Genomic DNA, 26,569 nt, shown 5'->3' with positions numbered 1-26,569 from the left:
CACTATTAATGGGAATATGAGACCCCCGCTCCAACACCCCCTTCCCTCTTCAAACATTTTGCCATGACCTCCAATGCAATCTGCTGAGCTTTTGTACAAACTCTAGCTAAACCACGGTGGGCCGTGTTCAGGCATAAAAGATCATGGATAGATTCTCTGCAGGCTGCTGGTGCGCAAAAGCTGCAATAAAGAAAAGGGGGAAAAAAAGTAAAATGTGGGAAAAAAAAAAATACTTTAGATAACCTAAAAGGGTGACTGCCCTGAAAAATAAAACAGTAGTAATAGATTTTTGAAAGAGAAAAAGTAACTGAAGGTCAGAGATGAAAGAGGAGAAAATAATTAGTGTGAGTGCTCCCAGTAGGCACCGCGGTTAAAAAAACCCAAAAACACAACTACACTGTTCATATTATGTAATGATTAAAGATGTGCCGATGAAAAGTTGATTTCAGTGACAGAATATAAAATAGTATTTTTTTCTTCTCTGCTGATGACACTTAATCAGGTTCACATCACAAGCCCTGGGATTTGGGATGATATTGGAGTATTCTCATCCCAAAATAACTCAATCCACAGACATGTCATAAAATAAATAGTTTCATCTGGCTTCTTTTTAAACACCTCACAGATACTGAAAGTGGCTAACTTTGGATGGTGTTTCACTCAGTAACACAGCCGTATAATGTTGCAGTTAAAGCAATCAGCGCTTGGGTACGGTGTGTTCATCAGTCAATGGCCAATCAAGGAGAAAATCATCCGTTTCCTGTTGCAGCAGATTTCTCCTGGGATCTTGAGTTTTTCTTTCACTGAATTTTTATGCATCTAAATACATTCATATTAAGTATCAGGAGTATAAGTTGAAATTGAAGATACATTGATATGGACCAGTGATCAGTATGTAAAGGGTTTAAAGTAGTTTGTTCACTATAATCTGTTTCTAAAAATATCTTTATGCTTTATCTAATCACTTGTTTTTTTCTTTATTGAAGAACCAATTTAAGAGATCCAGACTTCAAAAAGGAAAATCTCCAGGAAGCATATGGTGTGACACAACCCGCAATAATAAAACCACAAAAGTTCTTCAGAAAATAATCTTTAACACTGAGAAACTCAATAAATGGAAACATATTGAAATGCAAGAAATTTAATGAAATTCTGGAACAAGATAAAATGCTGTGCTGTCCTGTATCAAGCATGTACGCTAGGTTCGATATTCTCTTGACATAATCATTATTTCAAAACGTATGCAGTTTAAAGTGGAAAAGATTCACTCATTACTTTCAGACTGTAGAGTTCAAATAGGTATAACAAGGAGGAGTAAAAAAGACAGAATAGGCTTCAAATTGCATGTTTAGTGTTATGTCTAATCCAAAAGAGCTGTCTGGTGCAGAGGGGGAATGCATTAAATGTAAATTACTTTTCCCTGCATGCAAGCTGAGATCTACAACAGAAACAAGGTCTCAATTTAATCCAGTGTGTTAAAAGAACAAGAACCTGTTTCCTGTTGAATTAACAGCTGCATCCAGGCGACCTGCAGCGTGAACTGTTGTTCAGCTTTAATTTTCAAGAATGAGTTAATTGTAGATGATAACTTGTGACAGATTTAATAAACAGTTTGAAAGAGACACAGGGAGGCAAAATGTGAATTGATCGCTGGAAGGAATTGTCAGATTGTTTAAGTTTTACGTTCTCACTTTAATTTTCATGAAGGGATATTCTCAATGCCTGACTTGTCATTGTAAAACTTTAATTGGTATTTTCAAACCCAATATTTGACAACTGAAGGTCTATTAATAAGCGCTCGTGCTGCGTTTGACATCCAGCGGTCATGTTCATCCTGCACCTTCGTCATGCAACGCCTTCCCCTTGTAGCGATTATATTTACTCTGTGCTGCCGTAAGCACCTTCGCTAACAGATTATATGAATTAAGGCCTTATTATGGGCTCTGCCCAGGAGCTGCATGTACAGGTGATTTGTAATAAGGACAGTGTTGAGGTGAGTCAGCAGCGACTGGCCTGATTACAGCAGCTGGACCTCTGGAGGAAAACCCCCTCTGCTCATCTGCAGGATGACAGGAAGGACACTCAGCGTTTCAGTGCTTTGTGGGGAGACGCAAAAAGAAACAATTAACATTGATCTGACTCAAGCATTGCAGCTGCTAACATATACAACAGTTGACTTTCCAAGAAAAGAAAACAAAGTGAAGTCAGTTTGGTTCATAGGAATTTATCAATATTTTATATCATTTTGTAGCAAAATGTTTTCACACAAATAGTTTTTTAATTGATTTTTCTGCTTAGAAGTTCAGGTGAGAATCATGTCTATGTCGAGTCAAGTACACATTTAAGTTGTAGTGTTGGTTAGCAGAGTGGAGAGGGATGATACATGATGTTACACGCAGAGGCTCAATGGTTGCTTCCCACTGGTCACTAAGTACCAGAGCCCCATTCTCATCTTACCATCACACGGTTTTGATTTAGTCTGGTTCTGTCTTGAGATGTCAGTTTTTGAAATGATCTATTTTCTGAGCAAAGATTGAAATAATTTTATCTTCTACCATCAAGGCAAATCTGAAACCTTAAGTTCCATTAATGGTTAAAAACAGACAGACAGTTTCACTTGAGTTTTTCTTTTTTGCTAAACACATCCAACTTTTTTTTTCAGATTTCTGTATAGGTAAATATAGCAGAAATAACTGCACAGTTGTCTTTTAATTTACACGAGAAACATTTTTGTCTGCCGAGGTACTTAATACAATCGGTATTTTGTTAGAGGCGCTCAAATCTGCTGGTGGTTTTCAAAAATGCCACAAACAAATGCAGTTATATAAAAATTTTAACCTTATGTTTCTTGTTGACAACTAAAGCATAAAAATATGTAAATTGGAGCAGCTTTATGGGCAATTTAGGCTAACTGAAATATCAAAAAGAAAAGGTGTAAATAAATGCCTAAGTTGCAAATGCCATAGTCAGTTTGCTAATTGGTTTATTCCATCATAACCTACATTCATTTTCTATACGTGAGATAAAAATATAGTAAGTGAATATGAATGTTCTATTTTAAATTAGCTCAAAATGTTAGTGCATTATTTAAATTTTAACTTGTGGGAACATTTTTAGAACTACTCCTTAAGATTGTTTTGTTATTCTAAAGAAGCAATTTGTATATGAATACTCATTCACTTTTCTTCTAGTGATTCATAACTTGTGTACAATGTTTTTTATTACTATCTATAATACAATTATTTATGACAAAACAAAATCTCAGAACACTGACTCAAAATCAACAAATGTGGGCCTAGAAAAATATGGCATGTAGACATTTAAAAATAATGATATGCACAAGTTTTGTTTATGTGAGCTGTCAGAAAAAATTTACAGAAATATAATTATGACAAATTGGAAGTCAGGCTTAGCTAGGCTGAAAAAGAAAATAAAACAATTATTTTACTTTATAAATGTGGTGGGGAAGCAAACACAAAACTAACACATAAAGAGCAAATATGCACTTTAGTTGTTGATTCAAACACGTAAGAATTTCCAGTCCTCCACTCCTGAAACATCATGTAAAATCCCATTCAGTAAGCCAACTAACAACCACCTTTTGTTGGTACACCACAGTAAAGCACCTTCTCACTGTTTGCTTCACATGAAAATAAAATTACTACTGCACAATCCCCACCCTACCCCCTTACATTCTCGCCCAGGTATTGTACAAAAAAATATACCAATATACAGAACAGTACATCTACTGTAAGAGGAAAAGGAAATGATGATCACCCAACATTTTTGAAATGCAGCAGAGTCCCACAGAATACTGATAAAGGCATTAAAACACGCGGATGATGCAGCTAACTTTAGGCAGTGATCTGAAAAGTAACAAATTTTAAGTATCTTACTGCAATGTACAGCCCTGTATGAAGGAGAACAACAAATGAATTGTTCCTCAGGTGAATCAAGTCAAGTAACACATTAATCAAAATAGATTTTGTATCATGCAATGTGGTGAAATAAATTCCCAGGCTTTGCAACTTATTGGCTCCCTAAAAGTCATCACTTTTCTCATTTTTCCAAATAAAATCCTCTCATGAGCGGCACAGTGACCTTTATGCAGCCAATAAATGACAAATTCCTCCATTTAACCTGGCTAAATGAGTAATTATCATGCTTTTTTGTTTTTGTTGCCTGAAGAGTTTCAGAATCCGGTGATATATCATGCTGTTGGCTGCTTTGGGCAAATGATTAAAAGGGTTTGGTGAATTTCAAACACTATTTGCATTTGGCTACAGTAATTTGTGCTGATAGTAGCTGAAACCACACTCTTAGAGAAACAACGTTCACATCAATGAGCCGTTGGTCTGCAGGGACTCCTGCAAACCAACACCAGATAATCAAATTACTTGCAAAGCAGGATTTCAACCTGAGCTGGACAAACGTTATAATTGTCTCCTTGGAGACCCACTAGGGAGCGGGGAAAGTAGAATAAGTATTTGCTGTCAGTATCTTTCCTGAAGCTGGAGTGATCTGAATATTGAGAATTGGGGGGGGGAATAAATTATTGTGAAATAAAGCTAACAGCTCCTTCTGGAGCTAATTTCACACTCTGAAGCTTGAACTTAAATTTAAAACTTTCATTGCAATTTAAGCACTCTGTTTGTTGAGTCACTTACTTTTACATAAAATCTTCTTACTCATCACACATTTTCTCTCCACTCAACAGCAAGGATACAAAAGAAAACAGATATTGCCAGAAGGCCCTTGCCTCACCTCAACTGGGGGACACTAATTCATTCCCAATAGAATGGGAGATTATCTATCCAGCCTCTTTTGATCAGAATATTAACAGGTATCCTTTCTAGATGCCGAAACCACTTCAGTTGACTCCCTGCCAATGCAAAGAAGCACCATCTCTGACTGCCTTCCAAACGTGGATCTTTCCCCCATTTTCTATATAGGAGTCCAGTCCCACTGCTGAGAACGGTCATTTTAGCTACTTTAATTCAGACTTTATTTCATTTGCTCATTCCCCACACTCATGAGTCTAGCCAAGGGATTTCATGTCCACTGATGGGTAAGTTGAGAAGTCTTGCCTCATTTCTTTTGTCACCAATGCAGGCTGGTTCAGTGTTTGTATTGTAGATGTCCCTCCAGTCCAACAATCAGATCTCTTCCTTTGTTTTACTCCTACACCTTAACAACCAGGATAGTTAAACTACATTACTTGAAGCAGTATCTTATAAAACTGAGATCTCCAGACCTCAGCCTATCCTCAGCTACTTCCTTCAGCTCACTTGGTGATTTCTCTGAGGGGTTCAAGAGAGAGTTGTAAAATGTAATCTCTCCAGCAAATCTGTGGAAGGGGCTCTTCCAATTTGGCCCAGATGGCAATACCCAAATTACCTTTGTTGGCTCTTGTCAATATTGAGAAACTGCGACTCTAATATGAGCACCTTCTATATAGCAGACCTTCACACCCTTTCCTTATGAGAATCCAGCCCTCCTAAGGAAGCTAATTCCATCAAATTGCACTTACAAATGGCTTATTACCCACAACTAACAACCTTAACCGAGTGATGGACCATATATTGGCGTGTAAATTGAAAGCTTTGTCCTTCAGCTCAGATCTCTCTTCATCACTATTCACTGATGCAGTGTCCACATCACAGCAGATGCTGATCTCATCCACAAAATAAATCCTTTCCTCAATTGTACCCTGACTTGTAAACAAGAGCCCCAAGGTTGTTAGGAATCTTCAAGACGGCTGTAAGATTTAGCCTTTACAGCAAGTCCTGGCAAGGGGCTTTTTCGTCTTGGGAAATATCCAAAAAGCAACCAAAGCTACTTCCACTGGGACCTATCAATACAGAGAAGCAGTGATTCACAGCTTGGCTATTCTACCCACCATCGATAGGGAATACACACTTATATAGACACTATTTGGTTAAGAAACCAAACGGTGTCCAAATGACAATTTCATACAAAAGTGACAAGGTACTTGAAGCTTAAACAAATGGGAATGATTTGACTGAGTTGTTGTAGACTCCATACCTATGGTTTTGAGTGGTTCCTGCTCTGATTAGCTGTTGGCTCAATTCCCCAATTTGAGTTCCTCTGATTTCTCAAGATGAGATCACTGACTGCTGTGTGGTGCCTTTAAGATACTGATTGGTCAAAAAAAGAAAAAAACTTTTACAAACTTGAGTACAAGCACAGCCTGTGTTTTAAGTTAGCTTTTGTTTTGTTTATCATACGGTCACCTCATGCATAACCTGAGAAAATGATTATGATGATGATAAATCTGCAATTGCTGAGGGAAAATAAGGGTATAAAATGGCAACATGAGAATTGGTACATCCTGTGTAAACCTGTTTTTAATGTTTTGAGGTGAGTCTTTCTTCTGGTGAATCACCTGAAATAATAAATAGTAAAAATGATAAAAAACAACATGAAAATAAAAATGACTTTGTTTTAATTTTCTACTATACTAGCTCCTGTGGTCCCCCTCTTTCTACAGCTGGAACATTTCCATTTTGAGTCTGAAACGTGTGATCTAGGTTATCACAGTTGAAGTAAGTCCTCATAGAGTTCAGTTCCTTTAAAGATGTAAATCCAGTATGAGTATCTTATCTTTCTGTAGATAGTTTTTCCATATAGGTAATTTCTCCAGTTGATTCAGAATGGAACATTTTTCAAATATAGTCAAGAGTTTCAATCTTGGACAGTCAGCTTGAGTTTTTTCACATAATCATTATAACAGTATTCACATGGTTGAAGTTCATACAGAACATCCCACTGTGTTCATGTTTCCTTAGTTTTTAATATAGATCTGTTGTTTGGTCGTAGACTTAGACTGTGCTCTCCATAACCCACTCAGAGCTCTCAAAAGTGGGTTTCTCATCCTCACTGTCGTCGTACTGCAGAAGCATACCGTTAACAGACAGGCTGCGTTTAGTCCAGATGTTACTGATCCTACGTGGCTGACTGCTGCGACACTGCACTGCCCCGACATGCCCCATGTCGAATGAGTGACTCCTCTTGGGTTTATCCTCATGTTGAAACCCAAGTAGTCGCCCTAGCATTGTTGTGGACTCAGCCCTCCCAAGCAGGGGTTCTTTGTCAGATGGTGGTGCCACAGCCACTGTTGTCATGGGATTGGCAACAGCACAGGATGAGGAGACAGAAGCTCCTTGGTGGTCCTTTGCTGCACCCCGTAGCTCTAGTGACGTAAAGGCCCCTAAAAGTTGGTCCAGGTTTTGCCGAGCTTTAGTGCCGTGCACATGCCTCCTAAACTTGGTACTTGGCAGGTTGCTGCATTCGCTGCTCTGCGCATTATAGCCTGCTCCTCTTCCTGTCTGGCTGTCCAACGAGTTAGAGGACGATGATGACGAAGAAAGACTACTCTGGAGGGATCCACACTTAAACTCCACCATTTCTTCACGCATAACTACTACTGTGGACTTGACCTGTGGTGGGGCTCCATTGAACCTGTTCACTCCCCCATTTGTCTGGGAGTATGTGTTACTTACAGTGGGTAATTTACTGGTTTGAATCCCACTGGTTACCTTATAGCGCACCATAAGGATGATGATGAAGACCAGCAGAGTTGCAACAATAATGCCACCAATGACCAGAATCATGGTGCCACCCATAAATCCACTGTGCAGAGACTGGCACTGTGGGTAATCTTCTGTGGTGACGAACTGGATGCATCCAACAATGTTGGTGGCAGTGAGAGTGGTTGCCGTGTCATCCCAGATGGCCAATACACACAGGTCATACTGCATTCCCGGCACCAGATTGGTGACTACAAAGGCCCGGTGAGTCCTGGGAATCATCCTGGAAGCACAAATGGGAAGACAAAGCATGACAAAAGTCTTTCCGCAGGGGATCAAAACTGATAAGAATAAACATGCTTATAGCACTTTTGAATTAGACAGAGCATATAAAAGAAATACCAATGAATAAGCATGTTATGTAGCATTTTATATGCAGAAAGTAATTTAAAGAGATTACAACTTTACTTCCACTGTATAACATTTGATTTGAAGGATGTAAATGGTAATCGGATACAATATAAATATTCACTTTTTGCATATTGTTTGGGTTGCATGTATGTGTTTCATTTACCATGCCTTACAGTCAACTAGATTATACCAAATGTTTTAGGATGTTTTATTAAATGGGCATCAATAATTCTAAGATACCAAATTGATTTATTCTGAGCAAACAAACAATTTTGCTGGATTCATTTAAGTGGGAAATGTAAATAACTATTCTTGTTGATACTAGAAATGTCTCTTTCTTTCATCTGCTTGATGGCATGAAGTGCTTTGGATGGTACACCCATCAACTTGTTTGAACTCTGAAGGCACCAATGGGAGTGTTTGTTGTTCAACATAACTGCCTTGTTATGCAACCTGCAAGTGAACTCATAGGTTTGCTCTGCTGCCCCTCGTGGCCATGATTGATTTTTATTTATCTGAATTCTTAAGTGGAAAGCTCAGACAAAGGTGAACATTTGCAAGCAATAAACTTATATTACTTTATTTCATATGATTTTAGAAACTGTTTTTCATAGGAAGATTTATTTTTGTTCCTGCTCATCCTCTGGCATAAATATGTAATTGTAGATACAACATGGTGAACATTAAGAATTAAACAGTAAACACTGTCAGTAATAATTTTTTTATTTATCCCCATCCGTCTCTTTCATTGTTTGATGAATTTCAAAATATTTGTTGAAGCATTGCTTTAAACCTTGTAACTGGCTAACATTGGGTTCCGCACAGCTATCTTAAGGTTCCATTATGGCTTTCAATCAAGGGAGCCTGGAATTTGATTATGCCATTGCAACACATTGATTAGTTTTTTCAGCAATTGTGCTGTAAATATAATGATATGTTTAAAATCATTGTCCTGCTGAAGACAATGTTTAATCCAAGCTTCTCAGAGGAGAAGTTTAATATAAAGTAGTTTATGGCTGACTTGATGACTTCCAGGTGCCCAGGTCTGGTGGCTGCAGAACAAATCCAAACTATTATACCTCTCCTGCTCTACCAGATTATTGCATTAATCATTTTTTGCTGATGTGTTGTGGTTGGTTTTCTCCAAACATGTTGAAAGCAAACAAACATCTTTTAGTTGATTTTAATCTGTCCAAAGCCATTTAAAGGTTCAGTCAGATGAAAGACTGCAAGCTGGAAGCTGCTTCTATATCTTGCCTTATCTGTTGTCCTGAGAAAATTTATCTGCAACATGACTTTGGATTTTATGCATTTACTTAATGGTACTAGAGTTCCCATTTTAAACAGCGGATGATGCTAGCAGACTTAATGGAGGAAGTGCCTTTTGTTAAAGAATTCTAGAGACAAAGTTTGCCCTTATTTCTTTTCAGCTGAGAAACGGTATTACATCGTGCAATTCCTGACATAAAACATAAACTATAAGGACTGTACTCCCCTATCCTCTCATACAACAATAACACATGGACTATCCTCACACACATCACGGACTGTTTTCTTCACACACACATACAACCTGTAAATTTTATCTGCCATTATTTATCTTGTATTATATTATATACATATATAATCCATTCCCTAACATTCTTGTATATTCTATATATTCTGTATAATCTGAATAATCTGTGCATATAGCTCCCATATTTATATTTATACACAATATCTATATCTCTTGCTATAACCCCTTATAGTCCATACATACATAGTCTTGTACATCTGTAAATAAATATTTATATCTCGTAGAGTACTTCTGGATAGATGCAAACTACATCTCGTTGCTTGTACTTGTGACAGTGCAATGACAATAAGGTTGAATTCTATTCTATTCTATTCTAACTTTTCAACATGTTAAACTTTTACTATAAAGTATGGTATGCAGTGGCAAGTAAATAATTCTCAATGTAGAATAATGTAATTCAAATTGGCTTGCAATGAATTACTCTTCCTAGACCGATGAGCGTCAGTTGTTACCACTATAAGGTAATTGGTTATATCTTTCTGGTTTGACTCTTCCCAGCTGCAAACAATCACAATTCTATCACAGTGTATTATTTTTACACTGAAAATAAACAAGTGCAATTTGAATAGCACCATGCAGTTAATAATTTCCATCTTGAATACCATAAGTGAAGCAAGAGCACACTTAATTATTTATGTAATTATAAAAGCATGTCAACAAACATCACATATAGTATGTTTGCAATTTAAAAACTGAAAAAATCTTAATTAAAAATTATTTTAAGGTACACCTAGCCACCAGGTGATCGTAAACATGGGCTTCAACATCAAACGTAAATAATGAACTATTTGACCCTTTTGAGCTATTGTAGCTGCACATTGCTGCATTCATTTTGATCTAATGAAAACAGTCCTTTCTGGGAATGCTATAACCCTAAAAACATAATGACTATAATAGATTTTTTGGTCAACAAATTAATTATGGACCTTATAAATGTACTGCAAAACAATTTGTTTTGTAGTTATTACTAGTAATCGATAAAAAGAAACAGGGATGCAATTTAATGTAATTTAAAAGAAGAAGAAAATGCAGGGAACTGCTTTAGCTTTGTCGGGTTCCTCATGAATGCAAATGTAGATGACTCATCCACTATTGTCACCAGGCAGAAAAAGAGGAAAGCTGGCACAGAATGTTCATGAAAGGGAAGGAAATCAGATAAAAAGCTTATTATTGAATTTGCACATATGTGAGATGCATCAACTCCGCTTGTGCAAAGTAACATCCTTCATTGCTGCGTTTGGTTATAATCTCAGATTCCCAGCTAAACACCAGTCCTATGCAAGTAATAGCAGAAAATAAATTATCTGATAAGGTTTTGAAAATTTGCTGTCAATTATTGGAGCTTGGAAGGTGTCACATAAAACTGCTGAAGCTTAGAAAGGTATCTAATTTTCACAATGGCTTGGGCCTTACTATGTGGGCATTCTCTGGAAAGATCTATAAATGTTACTTTAGGGGATACTGAATCTGGAAAAAGCTATTTTTCTTCTCTGTATGTACCACACCATTTTTTAGCTGAACACTGAGGCTATTTTCTATATTTCCAGACAATTATCCATCAGATTTCTTTTTCCATTCAGCATCTCATCTATAACAGAAAATTGATTTCACAGAGCCCCCAAAGATCTTTTGCTACTGTCGCCTAGGCCCACACTTGTATGGAGTTCAGCAGCTTAAGAGGGATACATTAGAATGAGCTCTATAATCCTTTTTCTTCTTGGGTTTCTAATTAATGGTTCAGGGCAAGGATTTCTCTTTGGATTTCTCAGAATACGAAAGCTGCATCCCCACAAAATTGTCTGCTTTATGGTGAAAAAAAAACCTAAAGAAGGATTAAGAAAGATGAATGTTGATCTCAGTGTAATACTTCAGAAGAAATAGTTGTCTCAAGAGCTCAGACAATTAGTAATCTAAAACCTGAACTTATGGCATTTTGAGGTAAAGAGATTATATTTCAGTCCTAATTGGGCACTTTGGTCAGTGAGATTTCAATTTTAATTTGGAAATAACTGACTGCAGCTTCTCTTACCTGTAAATGAGAACTTCATCATCCGAACAGTTGTACTGAAGCTGGAACATTTTGACCTTTGGAGTTGATTTGCTTACGGTCCACTTGACCAAAGCAGAGATGGCAGTCACTTCAGATACAGAAACCACCTTTTCTGGAGGAGGCTTGGGCTCCCCTTTGCCTATCTTAGTAGAGCTTGTGATGTCTGAAAGTCCTGATTTTGGCAGTGTAGTACGATTAGTGTTGTTAGTGATGTGGGGCAGTTGAATGATTGATAGCTCGATGGAGGCAGTAGACTCCCCTGCGGCGTTAGCAGCAATACAAGTGAAAATGCCATAGTCCTTGGATGTGGTGACTGCTATGTCAAGGGTGCCATTTTCATATACAGTGGCTCTTGAGGAGTTGCCAATCAAGCGATCATCTGGAGCAACCCAATGCACAGTTGGCATTGGATCTCCGACTGCTTTACAACGTAAACTAGCTGTTTGGCCCTCCAGCACCAGCAATTTGTGCGTATGTTGAGTGATCAATGGGGGCTCGCAGACAAATTCCTCCTCACGAACAGACCAAAAGTAGCGCCCCTTTACACTGGCTGGAGAGGCACATGTTTCCATATCATCCTCACGATCCAGCCTTCGTAGCCACAGTACCTCACAGTTACAGTGCAGTGGGTTTCCACCAAAGCTCAGAGAGAGTGGAGGTGCATATGGTGTACTCATCACCATGCTGCTCTGGGACCGTGCAAAAATTGGGTCTGGAGGAAGCTTCTGGAGGCGATTGGATGTCAGATCCAGGCGAGCCAGTTTTTCAAGGTCTGTAAAAGTCCCCTCAGCAATGAAGGCGATGAGGTTATGGTCCAGACTCATCTGATGCAGGTTGACCATCTTACGGATGGCCTCCCAAGGCACACTACGCAGGTTGTTGTAAGACAAATCCAAATCCTCCAAAGTCAGCATTAAATCATCAAAAGCTGAATCTGAGATTTGATTTAGTTGATTGTTGTTGAGGATCAGGTGCTGCAGATTGATCAACCCTCGTAGGTCATCCGCTCCCAGTTCAGTCAACCGGTTGGTGTCAAGGTGCAGTGACCTCAATGTCTCTAGATCAATAAAGGAAAAAGGCTGGATGCTGCTGATGGTGTTGCGAGACAAAGTGAGATCCACCAGACCTGTCATGTTGGCAAAGTCCTGAGTGGTGACCTTGAGAATGAAATTGCCTCCCAACCGGAGCTCTACAGTTCTCCGGTCTATGTCTGGTGGAACAAAAAGCAGACCTTTTGAGGGGCACAAGGTCCCCAGAGACTCCGAGAGGTTCTGACAGACGCAGTATTTGGGACATGCATGGACCATTGTCATAGCGGTTCCCAGAATCAGGAGGCAGATGACCACTTTGTCCATGTTACCTCATTTAAAGGAACCTGGAAAAGAAGAAAATAGGAAACTGTTAAAGTTTTGGCATTTTTCACTTGCACAAAATCACTTGTAGTAGTTGGATCATTCAGATTATAACAAAAGGTCGAGTTTCTTAATTTTACACACTAATGTCATCAAGCGTTTCTTTGCTTATTACATACTTACTTTACCTATCTTTGTTTCTTCTTTTATCCTTTTGTTTGACTCATTTTCAGTCCTCACCATTTCTCCATAGCATTTGCAATAATAAAAATAATTCAGGCTAGAAAAAGATTGGAGAAGCCACAGGTGTTCAATGGAATCAGCACGCTTCCATGAACATATTATCAGCCCTCACACCTGGCTGAGTCCTCCAAATGAATGGTCACAATTGGCTTCATCTGGTGAACTTTTAATTCCCCAAGATTTGTTTCATCAATTTCTAATATGCTCAAAATTTAAAAATCTATCTTTGTTTTTACCCAAGTAATTTCTACAAATGAAATACTCCTCTTTGGGTGTTTTTTCTCTGGAATCACGGGCACAATCAGCTATTTAATTTTGTTTTTCTTTGTGCTAATATGTATCAGTGAAGCCGATACTGGTTGCTTCACACGGATGTTTTTTTTTTTTTTTTTTCTTGGTTTAATTTACAAGACACACTCATGTGTGAACTGTTTTTGAGATTACCATCAGGGAAGTGTTCAAGAAGTTCAGGCCATAGAACTGCTGCAAAAATGTGTGCAAAAAAATCTAGACATTGCCTGTGTAACTCGGATTAATGCTTAAAACTAAGGTTCTGATGTCGCTGTTAGTCAGGTTTTGATTATGGATCTGTGTTGGTGATAAATTGAATGATTTCTTTTCTCTGCCATTTATAGAATGCATTCCCTTTTTATTTACAGATGTAAATGTAGAGGTATTGGCATAAAAGCACTGTTGTGAGACAAAAGTTCTAGAAAACTTTTGTAAATTGGTGTCTGTATCCCCGCTGTTTTTTAGGTTAAAGTATTCATACCCCTTGAATTTTTTCACATTTTGTCACATCGCAATCACAGACTTCAATGTAAGTTATTGGGATTGTATCTGACACAAAGTAACATAATTGTAAAGGTATGAACATTTGAAAAGTGTGGCATCCATTGTATTCAGTACTACTTAGTCAACATGGTAAATATAATTTTACTGCAATTTCAACTGCAAATCATTTGTGATATGATCCCATTAGAACATGCAATACAAATAGTTTTTTTATTTTTATTTTTAACATTCTTGTGTAAAGTCTGTAATGCAGATTTTCCACAAATTATATTGTTTTTGTTATTTGCTTCTCTTCACTATACAGGACAGGTCATAAGTGCAATTAAAACTATTTTTCCACCTTTTCATTGAAAAAAAAAATACATTTTTAGCTTTAATATATTTTTTTTACTTTTATATTTCAGAACCCTGAATAAGGAATAAAATCTAAAATATGCAATGCTTTTCAATGGCATACTTACAATTTGCAAATTCAAGTAGAAGGCTACTTTTCCATACATATTCATAAAGTAGGCTTGAGAAAGAAATTGTTAATTTAAAGAAATTAATCCAAAGCTATTGCCCTAGGTACCCAACAATCCTCCCAAGGTCATTTTAAAGCTATCCATGTTTTTGAATGTAGCTAAAATAGACCCAAGACCCAAGACAGAACTTTTCAAAAAAATCTTTTATCCAAGTCTGCCAAACTGCCATGAGAGGTCAGACATTTTTTAAACATGTAGGACAATGTTGCTGAAGAATTGTACCTATTTAATCTATTTAATGGTGAGTATTTTAAAAAGATAAATAGCTTCAATTAGTCAGATTTATTTGTCCATTATATATTTATCTCAATCTTTGACCTTTATGTTTTGAATCAATCACATTTATTACAGCACTGCCTGGGCATTTATTTTTGTGTGCCACCCCAACATCATCACTGCCCCCCTCTTAGCCTCCTTTAAAAACTCCCTGGATTTTAAAATCTCGATTCTACCCCCTGTGCCACAATCCACCCAGCTTGGATGCAATGCAATCAAAGCGGCATGCAGCTGATATTAATACAGGTGCCCACTGAGGAAACCTATGTGGCAACTTTGCTCCAACACCGGCACGACTATTGCTGACTTTGGTCCCAATATTGTCCGACATGTGCAACATCATTGCAATAATTTATTGGACATACATTTTGCTTTCATCACAAATGCAACATATTTATCACAATGCACTCCTGCAATTCTCAAGATCTTTTTTAAAAATGGCAATATATTTGCAATGTTAGAGGTGAAGCATGTCAGTCAACACATTTCACAATTTTTTGTTTTATTTGACGGCCAATTTTTAATTCACACTGGTAATGTCCGACAAGTTTCTACAAACACTAGGTAAAAGCCACATTGACCTTTTCTCTCAGTCATTGGGTGGGTAATAAACTACATGTGCCTCTTAAAAGAATGAAAGTCGAAATATTTCCAGCTGTTGGTGAGAGCTGAAGAAATCCAGTTGGCTTCTTTAAAAACACTTAGGTTATTTACTGTGAGGCTACACTCGATCATAACCTGACCTTTTCTCTCGAAGCTGCCACATGTTACTGAATCATCATATAAAAATTCAAAGAGCTCTGCTGAAACTGTATGAAATTCTCTGTAGAATGGTTTCATTTCATCCATATTTTTGCAGACTTGATGCATACGGTTCTGATCTTCTCAGAACTCTGAAGCTAATCCCCACAAGGCTTCACAGCGAGAACTGTCAGCAATGACGGACAGTTTCTCTCACGGACCTGTTTTAATGGATGGCATCTAGAAGCACAGACTAAAAAGCCCCTGAAATAGCTTCTTTATTCCAGTTCACATCTCCCTTTTTCCTCTGAACGGGGACAAGTGAAGCAAGAAACCATTTTGAGAAGCAGTAGATCTGCAGATCTAAAAGTAGAGCCAGCTGAATCTCAGTAATAATATTAATGATAATGAAATCAGAACATAAATATACCCTGTAGAACGTGCTCTGTTTGTGGTTGCCAAGCAATGAAAAGTTGGTAAACGCAAAGTAAAACTGACCTTTCAGAGATGCAAAAGGTTCAGCTGTGAGGAGGTGAGAGCCATGGGCAGTATTTTAAATCTTTAACTATTTACCTGCTGCCTGCTCTGAATTATAACGAAATACAACTGCTGCTGAAATACCAAGAGGCTATACAGTTCCATGCTATATTAATTAAATGGTTGGATTCATTTAAACGGTTTTTAAACATTTGTAGAAATGGTACATTTCATCTTTGTACATTTTGTACATTTCATATTTACAGGGTTTGTGCACTGTATGGAAAGGTACATGTTTTTTTTTTTGTTTTTTTTAATTAAAATAGAACATATAAGTGAGATCTTCATTGTCAGGCTTTATGCCTATTTATTTCCATAGTAAAAATACTGTCCACCCATTAGTTAATAAGCAGTCTATCCGTTCATACGTTCACACGTCCTTCTGTCCTTCATGTATCCATTTGTCATTGCATCCACCATCCTACGATCTGGTCATCATCAGTCCTTTACATATCCGTTCATCAATCCATCTGACAAACAATTCATTTATTTGTCTCCCCATCCCTCCATGCATACATATATAAATATATATGTATGCATATAAACCTATGTAGAAATACATTTCAATATCAATAATAAAATAAAAGAATTTACAAATGACTGAACAGTAAAAATGTGTGCAAATCCTGTGATTCATAAACTAATACTAAAATGTCAAAAACTAAAATATTACTTTGTTAAAGAAAACTTAAGCATTTCTATTCTGACTTTTCTTCCATGTCCTTGTCACATATATTTGACTTGCAGTCAATTGAAGAAACAGTAGCTGATGGAGATCAATATATATTTGTGCATTTCCAGAAAGTGAACATGAATTTATGGATCTAATTTCCTGCCAGGAGCAACAAAGCAGACACATTTCTGATTATCATCTGATCAGATTGTGCCTGTGAGTACATATTAACCTAAAATCCAGATTTATGTACTACATGTTTCTGTATTTCAGGTGCGACTGTCAGTTGCTAAATAAACATTAATAATATAACATCAATAGTGGTTTACTTTGTGGTGAAACTACATAAGATTGGATTTTTTAAAAAAAATCTACCACAATGAAGTCTATATTTCTTGAAGAAGGCAAAAATAGGAGAATGCTGTTTAGTTGGCTCGCCTGATGATTTAAACTTGGAAACAAAAATGCAACTCGGCTGGAGACCTTGTACATAAAGCAGCTACAGTAAGAAACTGTTTATCCTCTGATAGTTTTTATGTCATTTAATCAGTTACACACATCAAATTGAGCAACATCTATTGGTGAACAAGTTGTACATAAAAATGCCAAAAAAGTACATTATCTGTTTGTATCAAGTTTTAATTATGTATCCCTTTTGTCATCTCTTACTTTGTAGTTGACATACTGACCATGTGTTCATTTCATTCTTGTTATAGGGAGTGTTTCATATCTGCTTTGACAACAACAGCCTTTGTTTTGCTACTGCTCTTGAAACATCTCTGGTTGTGTTTGAAAAAAAAAAAAAAGGTAAAGGAAAAACTCCTTCCAGCTACCTCTCCTCGATTTTCATATTCCTTCAGTGCTCCTTCTACGATTTTTCCCATTGAGCTTGATTTCTCTGGCAAAATTTCACCCAGCCCAATCAGGGAACAGAAATAGTTGAGAATGATGTTGATGTTTACTGTTTTAAAATCGTAGTCTATCGTTGGTTGTGGTTTGGCAGTGGCACTGAAGCCATTCAGTCCGTGTTGGAGAAGACATGCGTTTAAAAGTTGCAGGAAAGCCCTCCAGGATTAGACACATCTAAATTGGTTAGTGAAGATAATTCTTTATGAAGTAACCTAACAACAACCAAACGTTTGGCTTGATTGAGAAATTGTTCGAAGGTTTCGATTGAGGCCCAGACCAGTTGGCTCTGAGACCAAACTATATTAAGCTTCAAATGGAAAAATCAAATTATTTAGGCTTCGTTTTCAAGTAGGGACAGATCCAAGATTTAAAGCGAATAAGACACCGAAGGAAAGAAAAACAAAAATTTTAAATGAGTAAGAAAGAAACTGTCTTGCTTATTATGGGTGAACTGAGGATCCATCTTTCAAAATGGAAATTAAGCCATAAGCTGACATCCAAGTGTTTTGTCAGTTCTTAGACAGCACACTTAAGATGCCATGATAGACTCACTGAATTCAAGGAGTTCATCAAGAGACATTTGTCAACCCAGAGTACTAATTATACAGCGAAATGAAAATTTTCTGGAAAAATAAAACACACATGCCCTAAAAGTCTCTTCTGAAAATCTGCCTAGAGAAAAGCTGGCAACCATTTTGAAAAATAAAACATAAAATATCAGCTGCCACTCCCAGGCAATGATAATGGAACAACATTTGGGATTACAGGAAGACAAAAGGTTGGTATTTCAAGAGAACAACATTATTTATAAATGGAGCTGACAGGCTTTTTCTTGTACGTGACTGTCAAAGCTAGTGAGAAGTCAAAGGAAAAAGAAGCAGACTGTCAAACTCAATCTCCAGAGTTAATCTCCACTGACCTAACACGCAGTCTGGAAGAGAAATATATGAAACATGGTGTCCATCCCTGGGTTACAAGTTACTTTAACTTAGTAAAAATAACTTTTATGTTTGGTGTTGGGTTGTTCTTTTAGCTTCCTCTGTAATCTTAATGCCATCAACCTCATTATTTTCATTAGAATGATTTTTAAGATACAAGTCTGAACAAATAGGTGTCCTAAACCTGATTTAGGGATGTGTTCTTATATTCTTTATTTCCATTGTGTGTAAATGAAATGAATCATTGTACCCAAAGCCTTTTCCTAAGAAATACCTATTTAAAAAAATAAATAAATAAATAAAAAAAAAAAAAAATATATATATATATATATATATATATATATATATATATATACTGAAATGCCTCTTTTCCTAAGTTTATTGACAAATGTTGCTTTTTAAAAGTGTCTTTGCACATGCACAATGTTAACTCCGTCAAGCCAATCATTTCAACATGCTATTTACTACCTGTTGCTGGAATTTGCTTTCGTTATAATAGGTTTCACAACAGCATTAATGTAGGATAGCTATATTTTTAAATCCGAAAAAGTGAACACACCAGTGAAAGACTTTCACATGTCAACAAGTACAAAAGAATTAGAACTAAATTGTAGGGGTGCACAATATATCGGTATCGACATCTGTATCAGTTGGTGCTGGTCATGTTCTAGCATATAAGTCAGATAAGTAAAGCTGGGCTGACATGAGCAACCAGTATTTATTATTTCCATTTTGTTGCCATTTGTGTGTGTGTTTGGAAGGGGAAAGTGAGGGATTTTGCCACGTATTTGTTCTGTTATGTGCCTGTGATAGTGATACAGCACAAGATTATGGGATGTTTTAACAGTAAGAGAAGCAATGTAAACAGTGTGATCACTTTTACACACTGTCAAAAGGAATCATATATAACAAATACTAAATAGTGGTTAAAAACTGCCATACTGCCAGTATGCCAATTTTTGCCAATATGACAATTGGCAAAAATGGTCATATTTGTACATCCCCTATAATTACTCTTCTGTAGCTTAGAAAATTATTCTGTAAAAAGATGAAAACATTTTATTTAAGTCAAACTGGACAAAAAATACAAAAATCTTAACTTACATTCAATGTAATAGAAATAAAAAAGCAGCAGTCTCACAAAGACACTTTAAAACCTGTGCACATTCCAGTCTTTAGTTATTGCCTTCATTCTCCTCTGCCAGGTTTGTGTACTATGCTACCCATTTGTTGTGACCAGGATGGTATGAAGGAAATTTATTTTCTCCTTGAAGCTACTCTTGCATTTTGTAAACATCAGCAGAAGTGCTGCCACACAGCTTGTGTTGTCTGTTCTGTCTATGAGCGGATAAAAACCACCCACTTGGCAGCAGCTCAAGACAGAGAAGAATGTCACATGAAAGAAAGGCTGTCGCATTCCATGCATCGCACCGGGCGATATATGAGTATACCCATCGGTCCCCTGAAAAACGATGAAACCCTAGACATTTTCATCAATCAAAGAAAGCCCCTGGATGCCCTGGACAGAAAGTGACAAGTAGACATGTCCGGGGAAAAAGATGGTTGGTCACCCTAATTTATGGACACTAAAAATTGCTGATGTTTTTTTTTATTATTAATTTGAACCCTGTTAATAAGCAAAAATAGCGCTCCACTCTGTTAATGAGGATAGTTGTCAATTTTAATAGTGATAATAGTAATAGTAACATGATAATAATAATAGTAAATGTAACCTATGTAAGGTGGCCTTAGTGTCAAGAAAGGATCTTTCAGTGTTTATATAAATCAGCTAAATAGAGCTAGTTGTTAGGTCACCATACATCATGTAGAAGGGGTTATTTCTCATGCAGCCTCTTTGTGACTTTAATCTGATGATTTAAGATGTTGAAAGTAAACTGCCTCAAACTGAAACCTGCTGCTTGTGGTGACAGAAGTTAGCATAAATCAGAATTTCTGCTTTTTGGCAAGGCGACAGCATCAGCCTTTTTTAAATTTTTTTTTAAGGTGTGTGTTGTGAGTAGAGGTCTCTTATGTAAGCGTAACCTTCATATGAACATGGCCTCTGCAGCTGTTTAGCCATCTGTTACACAAAAATCCAACTGTTCTGTAGGTAGTGCTGGCCCTGAGAGAGAGGACAGTAATCCTGATGGCTTCTTCTTCCCTTTCTGCAGCAACAAATCCCTCCATTGTTGAAATTCAAGGATTTAATGCGGACACGTCACTCTGCAGTCTGCTGAACTCTTTAGACCCCAATTTATGCTCAAGAAACATTTCTCTGCTTTCCTTTCACTGTTGAATTGTTTCTTTTTTTGACACTTTGGTTTGTTATTTTTGACTTTTTTATCCTTTTCATAACATTTGATTTTTCTTTATACAGTGCCTTGCACAACTTTTTTACATCCTTTGTACTTTTTCACATTTTGCCATATTTGAATCGCAAACTTCAAGATATTCCATTTGGATTTTATGTCGTAAACACACCCTATTAAAGTATATATGTTAACATTTTAAAAATCTAGAATGTTGACCTGTTTTTGAGAATGATGCTACTACCTCTTTTTCAGCATGACGAGGGTTTGTTTAGAGTGATGTGAAGAGGTAGTCATCTACTTCACATGGTTTCTTTTGGTCTAATCTGACCCAACAATCTTCTACATGTCTTTCGAGTCATCTACATCTAAAACATACAGGACAGTGGTCTCTGAGGACCAGTATTGGGAACCACTGATCTACATGGCTGGCAGAAAACTGTAAATAGAATATATTTTGCCTTTCTTCTGGATACTTTTCCATACAGAGATGCTAGAACCCTACTGCAGCTCATCCAAAGTTACCATGGCTGCTTCTCTGATTAATGCTGTTCTTGTGCAGTCAGTTCAGGTGAACGCCTTCCCTATTCTGCCATACACTCTAGATTTTAGACAATGGGCAGATCGGTGCTCTGTGAGGTGTTGAAAGGTTGGGTTATGGTTTTATGATCGAACCCTGCTTTTAGTCTTTTCACATCTTTGGCCTGTTTGCTGTGTTCCTTGGACTTCATGGAGTTGTTTGTTCTCTAATAATCACTTAGATCACCTAACAGCTGAATTAATCATTAGAATTAATTATAAGTTGTTTTCACTTGACTTTAATTAGTGGCATCACATTGAAAAAGGCTAAAAATAACATATGTAGGTTACACTGTGGGTATGTTGCTGCAGGGAAAAAATAGCAGTAATTGTCAGGTTCAAAAAGACTGCTTGATAGTCTTTATTTCTCTCTCAAAACATTACTTTATTTGTTTCACTCTTTAAGTTATTCTTGAATCTGGCCGGGTTCTGCTTAGGATTTAGTTTTCTGGTTCATGTGTTTATTTTCTGCCTATCCCTGGATCCCAGAAGCATCCCTTGGAATTTCAGGTCAGTCACACCTTGCCTGTATTTGTGTCGTATCCTAGCATTTTGAGAGCATTTCACAATTGTCTTTGACATTATGTTGGTTTGTCACATACATTCAGATTACCATATGGAAGTTTGTGGTTTTAACATCTCTGTTCTTCCTCCCATTAGAATGTAACTTAAAAAGGGAGGCATTTTCATTACATGCCCATTGTAGAAACATATTTTTAGCAATTTCTCTGCATTTTAACTCCAGTAACTCAACAATAATACATTCGAGTAAAGGCAAAAAAAAACAAAAAAACAAATGCCACCTAGTCTCCAAGCACACTTCTAAGAGGACAGACAAAAGTGGACTCAGTTGCATTACATCTCTCTCTCCCTTTCTCTGCTCTGCAATTTGATAAAACAAGTCAGGATGACAGCTAAACCTGCAAGTGCTGTGCACAAACCACTGATGCCGTTTTGCATCATTTGTGGGTGCTGACACTCAAAATGGTGACAGCAGCTTTCTCTGTGCACATATAAAGTTGCCCCAAGACAGAATATAAATGATGGACTTATGGTCTTTCTGTTTCTTTTTTCCTAACATGAATTATTACATTCTAACATCTTTTTAAAGTCAATTTGAATAGACTGACACATTTTTAAAATCAGAAAACCATCAATCAAATGTCAATGCCGCTTAAATCTAATAATTGCTCGTGAAACCCAGTGGCATTAAATGCCACCAAGCATTTGTATTAACTGCCAACAAGACTTGCATCTCGATTGTGACTGGAATAATGCCAGATGTTTTTTGGGAAACTTTCAGAGGTGAGCTTGCTGATGTGCTTTGAATCATTGGCTTACAGCAAAACCCAAGCGAGAATGAGTGTAAGGTCACACAGTGAAAAGTGGACATTCTCCTTTAGGATATTTTAATCCAGAGGAGAATTCATAGCTTGAGCTACACCATGTCATTAAGTTTCTGAAGACAACCACCATGTTGGACATGATGGTCTCTTTTGTGCTGGTTTTTAGGCCAAGATAATACAGGCTTTATGTTCTTTTACGTTATGGTCTCTTGAAGCTTTGGAGTGTTTTAATATACACTGTTTGTAGGAAGTGATCTTGGTACGGTTGATTTAGTCTACACTGCAATGTATTCACATCTACACAAATGCATCACACTGAGGTGAAAAACAACCACAGTTGGTTTCAAAGGTCCAATGCATCTCAGGTGTGAAAACATTGTTAGAAATGTCTTTGTATTCTTTCTTTTTTGACTGACAAATGTTCTGTTCTTGAATGTCTTTAGATTGAGGCATAATGTGTTGATTTCAGCCTACTTCATGTTGTCAGACACATTTTTTTTTGTTTCTTTTTTAAAGTGGATTTTTGATTGTCCAGCTCTGACAATGATATCTGGGTGAGGCTGGTGAAGTTAGACTAAAAATGTAATTAGTTAATCTATAACTTAAAAGGGAGTTAGTTTTAATTGCCTTTTTGTCCTTACTAAAATCTGAAAAAAAGACTTTTTGGATTTCTCCAAGGTTAAGAATACATAATTGGCATTGGCTAGTTAATCAATTTTCAACACATTGGTATCAGTTTGATAAGTATAATTGGGAGGGCCAATATTAACACGTCATATTTATTTCCATCTTGTTTGCTGTTTGTGAATGTGTTTTGGATAGGCATGTGATGGTGATGATGCAGCACAGAACTGGGGGGTGTTTAACTGAAGACAAGTAATGCCAGCCAAGTGGTCATTTTTTATGGCGTCGAAGGGGTAAGGTAGTATATATGAGAACACTTTTGATCATAATAGCAATATTAATATCAGATAAGAACCCACATTTTAATATCACTGCCGTCCCTCCACAAGTTATTTCTTTCTGATATTAAAATTTGTTTGATCTCAAAACATTGAAGTTTGCCAAAGGAGGAAGACTGAAGAAGTCGTATATAATTTGAGTATTGCGTTAAGCACACCCTTATTTTCAACTGGGATAGAAGAGGTTCTGGATTTCAGCGCTGAGATTTCAGGAAAGCTGAGGACAATGAGCATTAATGTCGGTGGTTGAAGGACGGCTTGTTTAGACTTCAGGTTATTTGGCACAGTTTCTGTTTGCATGTTTTGATCCTTTAGTGTTTGAGTTTATGTGCTCCCACATTCTGTGCGTGATGTAATCCGGCTGAAGGAGCCAAAATTCTCACCATACTTAACCTTGTCAGAAAAAAAAGACTCCCACAGTGCTGAGTTTATTTTTCTCAAACTTCACAGAAGCCAGAGAGTTTTTAGCTGCTAAACATGTTTTCTCTGAAAGAGTCTTATGGCGTCTGCAGTTTTTCGAGTCGTGATAAGGTTTGCACTTTTAAACAAGGCAAAAATGAAGGAAACTGTTTTGTGGGGCTTGAGGAAAGGTTTTAATGGGAGAATCCAACATTTCTGTTTTTTGAGGTCACACTCAGAATTTAATCCTGTACTCAGTCTATGTCAGGGGCTTTAAAAATGCAGCGGCAGTGACTCAGCTGTGGGCTACAACATAAGTCTTTCTTTTTTAAAGCATTGATTTGTTTACATTTTGGGAAACTTGCACCTTTAACAGTTTACATAATTTCTCATTAACAGCTTTGGGTTTTATTATTGCTGTGAATGAATCATGAATGAATTATGTGGATGTTAAAAGCAGAAATCTCGAGTGAAACCCAGCAGATGAATGGCTTCTATGTGATTAAATTTGCCTGAGTTGAATCTGTCAAGAACATACAGAACCTTGAACCTTACTACAACTTTTTTTACATTTTGAAATTAGTAAATAGGCAAATTTTTAATTTTTCTTTGTGATAGACCAACACAAAGAAATGTATAATTACACAGTGAAAAATGGATGGTTTTCAATTTTTGTAACAAAGGTGTGAAATGTGGCTTTACATTTGTGAACATTTATTATAGGTGCAAGTCTCCTACTAGAGAATTACATTTTCTCACATTTTTTTCAAACAGCTCAGCTCAGTTCGAGGCATCTTTGAATAGTCTGCAGACTATTTATCTTTGGTCTGGACTTTGACAAGGCCATTATAACAAATGAATATGGTTTACTCCAGAACCTTTCATTGAAACTCTGTCTGTATGTTTATGTTCACTCTCCTGCTGGAAGGTAAATATTAAGTCTTCTAGCAGCTTTCCTTCCAATGTTGCACTGTATTTGCGTCAAAGGTTATTCCTCTCAACCCAACAGGTTTGCTCAAAAATAACAAGTATTTTCAAAGAGATGAACTTTGCCGGAAGGCCATCTTTATTTTATTTTATTTCTTCATAAATCATACAGGGATCCGGTCAAAGTCTTAAAGGCCATGCACCTTTTCCTTTCCTCTTTGGATGTCAGCTTTGTGCAGCTGACATTCAAAAGCAAACACTGAGTAATCAGAGGAAAATCACAAATCCTTCTTGTTATTAGATAAAAGCTCCTGTTGTATAGTCAGTAAATGAACGGCAGAGTCACAGATGGGGATTTAACATAAGCCACATGGTTTCTGACAGCAATAAAAATAAAACCAGCCCAGGAAATAAAATTAAAAAGTGACCTAATTAACCTTTAGCTAATTAGATTACACCCATGTCCTTTTAATTTTCCTGATTCTGAGATGTTTTATCGTTTTGTGCATACATTTCATTATAACATTTTGGAATTGAATATATAAATTTAAAAAATAACACTAATATAAAAACAGCCAATTTGGAGCTTTCTAGTGGGCGTTTAGCCTGAGTTAGCCTCGTTTAATATTATAATCTTAATGTCTGTATTTTGAGGTAAAGTTTAATCATTTGAGCAGAGCATGTTGTGTTATATTGTCAACAAAACTGCAGAAAACATGAGCCAGGGGGAATTTCAAATGATTCCTACAGATGGAGAATTACCGGTTTTATTTTCTTAACCACCACCATAACAACGCGGGCCATTCAAGCCACCTGGAGCTTGTCACTTGGTGACTCATTGAATATTGCTCCACAAATGCATAAGCTGCCACTCAGTTCTAAATGTTATTTTGGTTTTTATACATTTCTTTTTACACGTTAGCTTATCAGGTGTGCAGAAGGAGCTAAAAGGTGTAAATGTTCCTGGAATTAGAGATTTGTTTTAATTAGGCCCGAGCAGCAAAGCGCTGCGAAGGCCTATTGTATCTGTACTGTTTCTTATTAGGCCCGAGCAGCAAAGCGCTGCGAAGGCCTATTGTATCTGTACTGTTTCTTATTATTAGGCCCGAGCAGCAAAGCGCTGCGAAGGCCTATTGTATCTGTACTGTTTATTATTATTACGATTCTTCCCACCTCTTCGTGTGCCTTTTTGGGGGCTTTATCATATTCAAAAACTCACCAAACTTGGCGGTCGCAACTAGAAAATTTAAAAATTTTGAATTTTAAGGTTGTCGCAAAAATCGCAAAAAGAATTGCTGAACGGCAGCAACTAGCAATTTTCTGTTGACACAATGGTATGAACGTATTTCATCGTAGAGACATGAAATTTGGTACGCTTGTAGAGCTCCCCAAAAGACTCAGAACTTACATTTAATGTTATTAGCCAACTATCACAGGAAGTCGGCCATTTTGTCTTGAACGTCCATTTTTTA

The 26,569-nt window shown here is 36.9% G+C and overlaps 1 protein-coding gene across 1 annotated transcript in view; it reads right to left on the bottom strand.

Moving 5' to 3' along the window:
- Positions 1-1,125: 1,125 nt before the first annotated feature.
- Positions 1,126-26,569, bottom strand: part of LOC116709132 (leucine-rich repeat and fibronectin type-III domain-containing protein 2) — a 171,989-nt gene continuing 146,545 nt past the window's right edge. The window contains exons 5-6 of the mRNA XM_032547485.1: positions 11,567-12,962; positions 1,126-7,833 (exon numbers count right to left, since the gene is read on the bottom strand). Of these exons, the coding sequence (XP_032403376.1) occupies positions 6,843-7,833; positions 11,567-12,942 (2,367 nt within the window). The 5' untranslated portion in view covers positions 12,943-12,962 and the 3' untranslated portion in view covers positions 1,126-6,842. The remainder of the gene's footprint in view (positions 7,834-11,566; positions 12,963-26,569) is intronic.

This window comes from Xiphophorus hellerii, chromosome 19, assembly GCF_003331165.1.
Source record: "Xiphophorus hellerii strain 12219 chromosome 19, Xiphophorus_hellerii-4.1, whole genome shotgun sequence".
Lineage (NCBI taxonomy): Eukaryota > Metazoa > Chordata > Actinopteri > Cyprinodontiformes > Poeciliidae > Xiphophorus > Xiphophorus hellerii.
The sequence above is the reverse complement of the archived record's forward strand: the minus strand, read 5'-3'. Positions and strand labels throughout refer to the sequence as shown.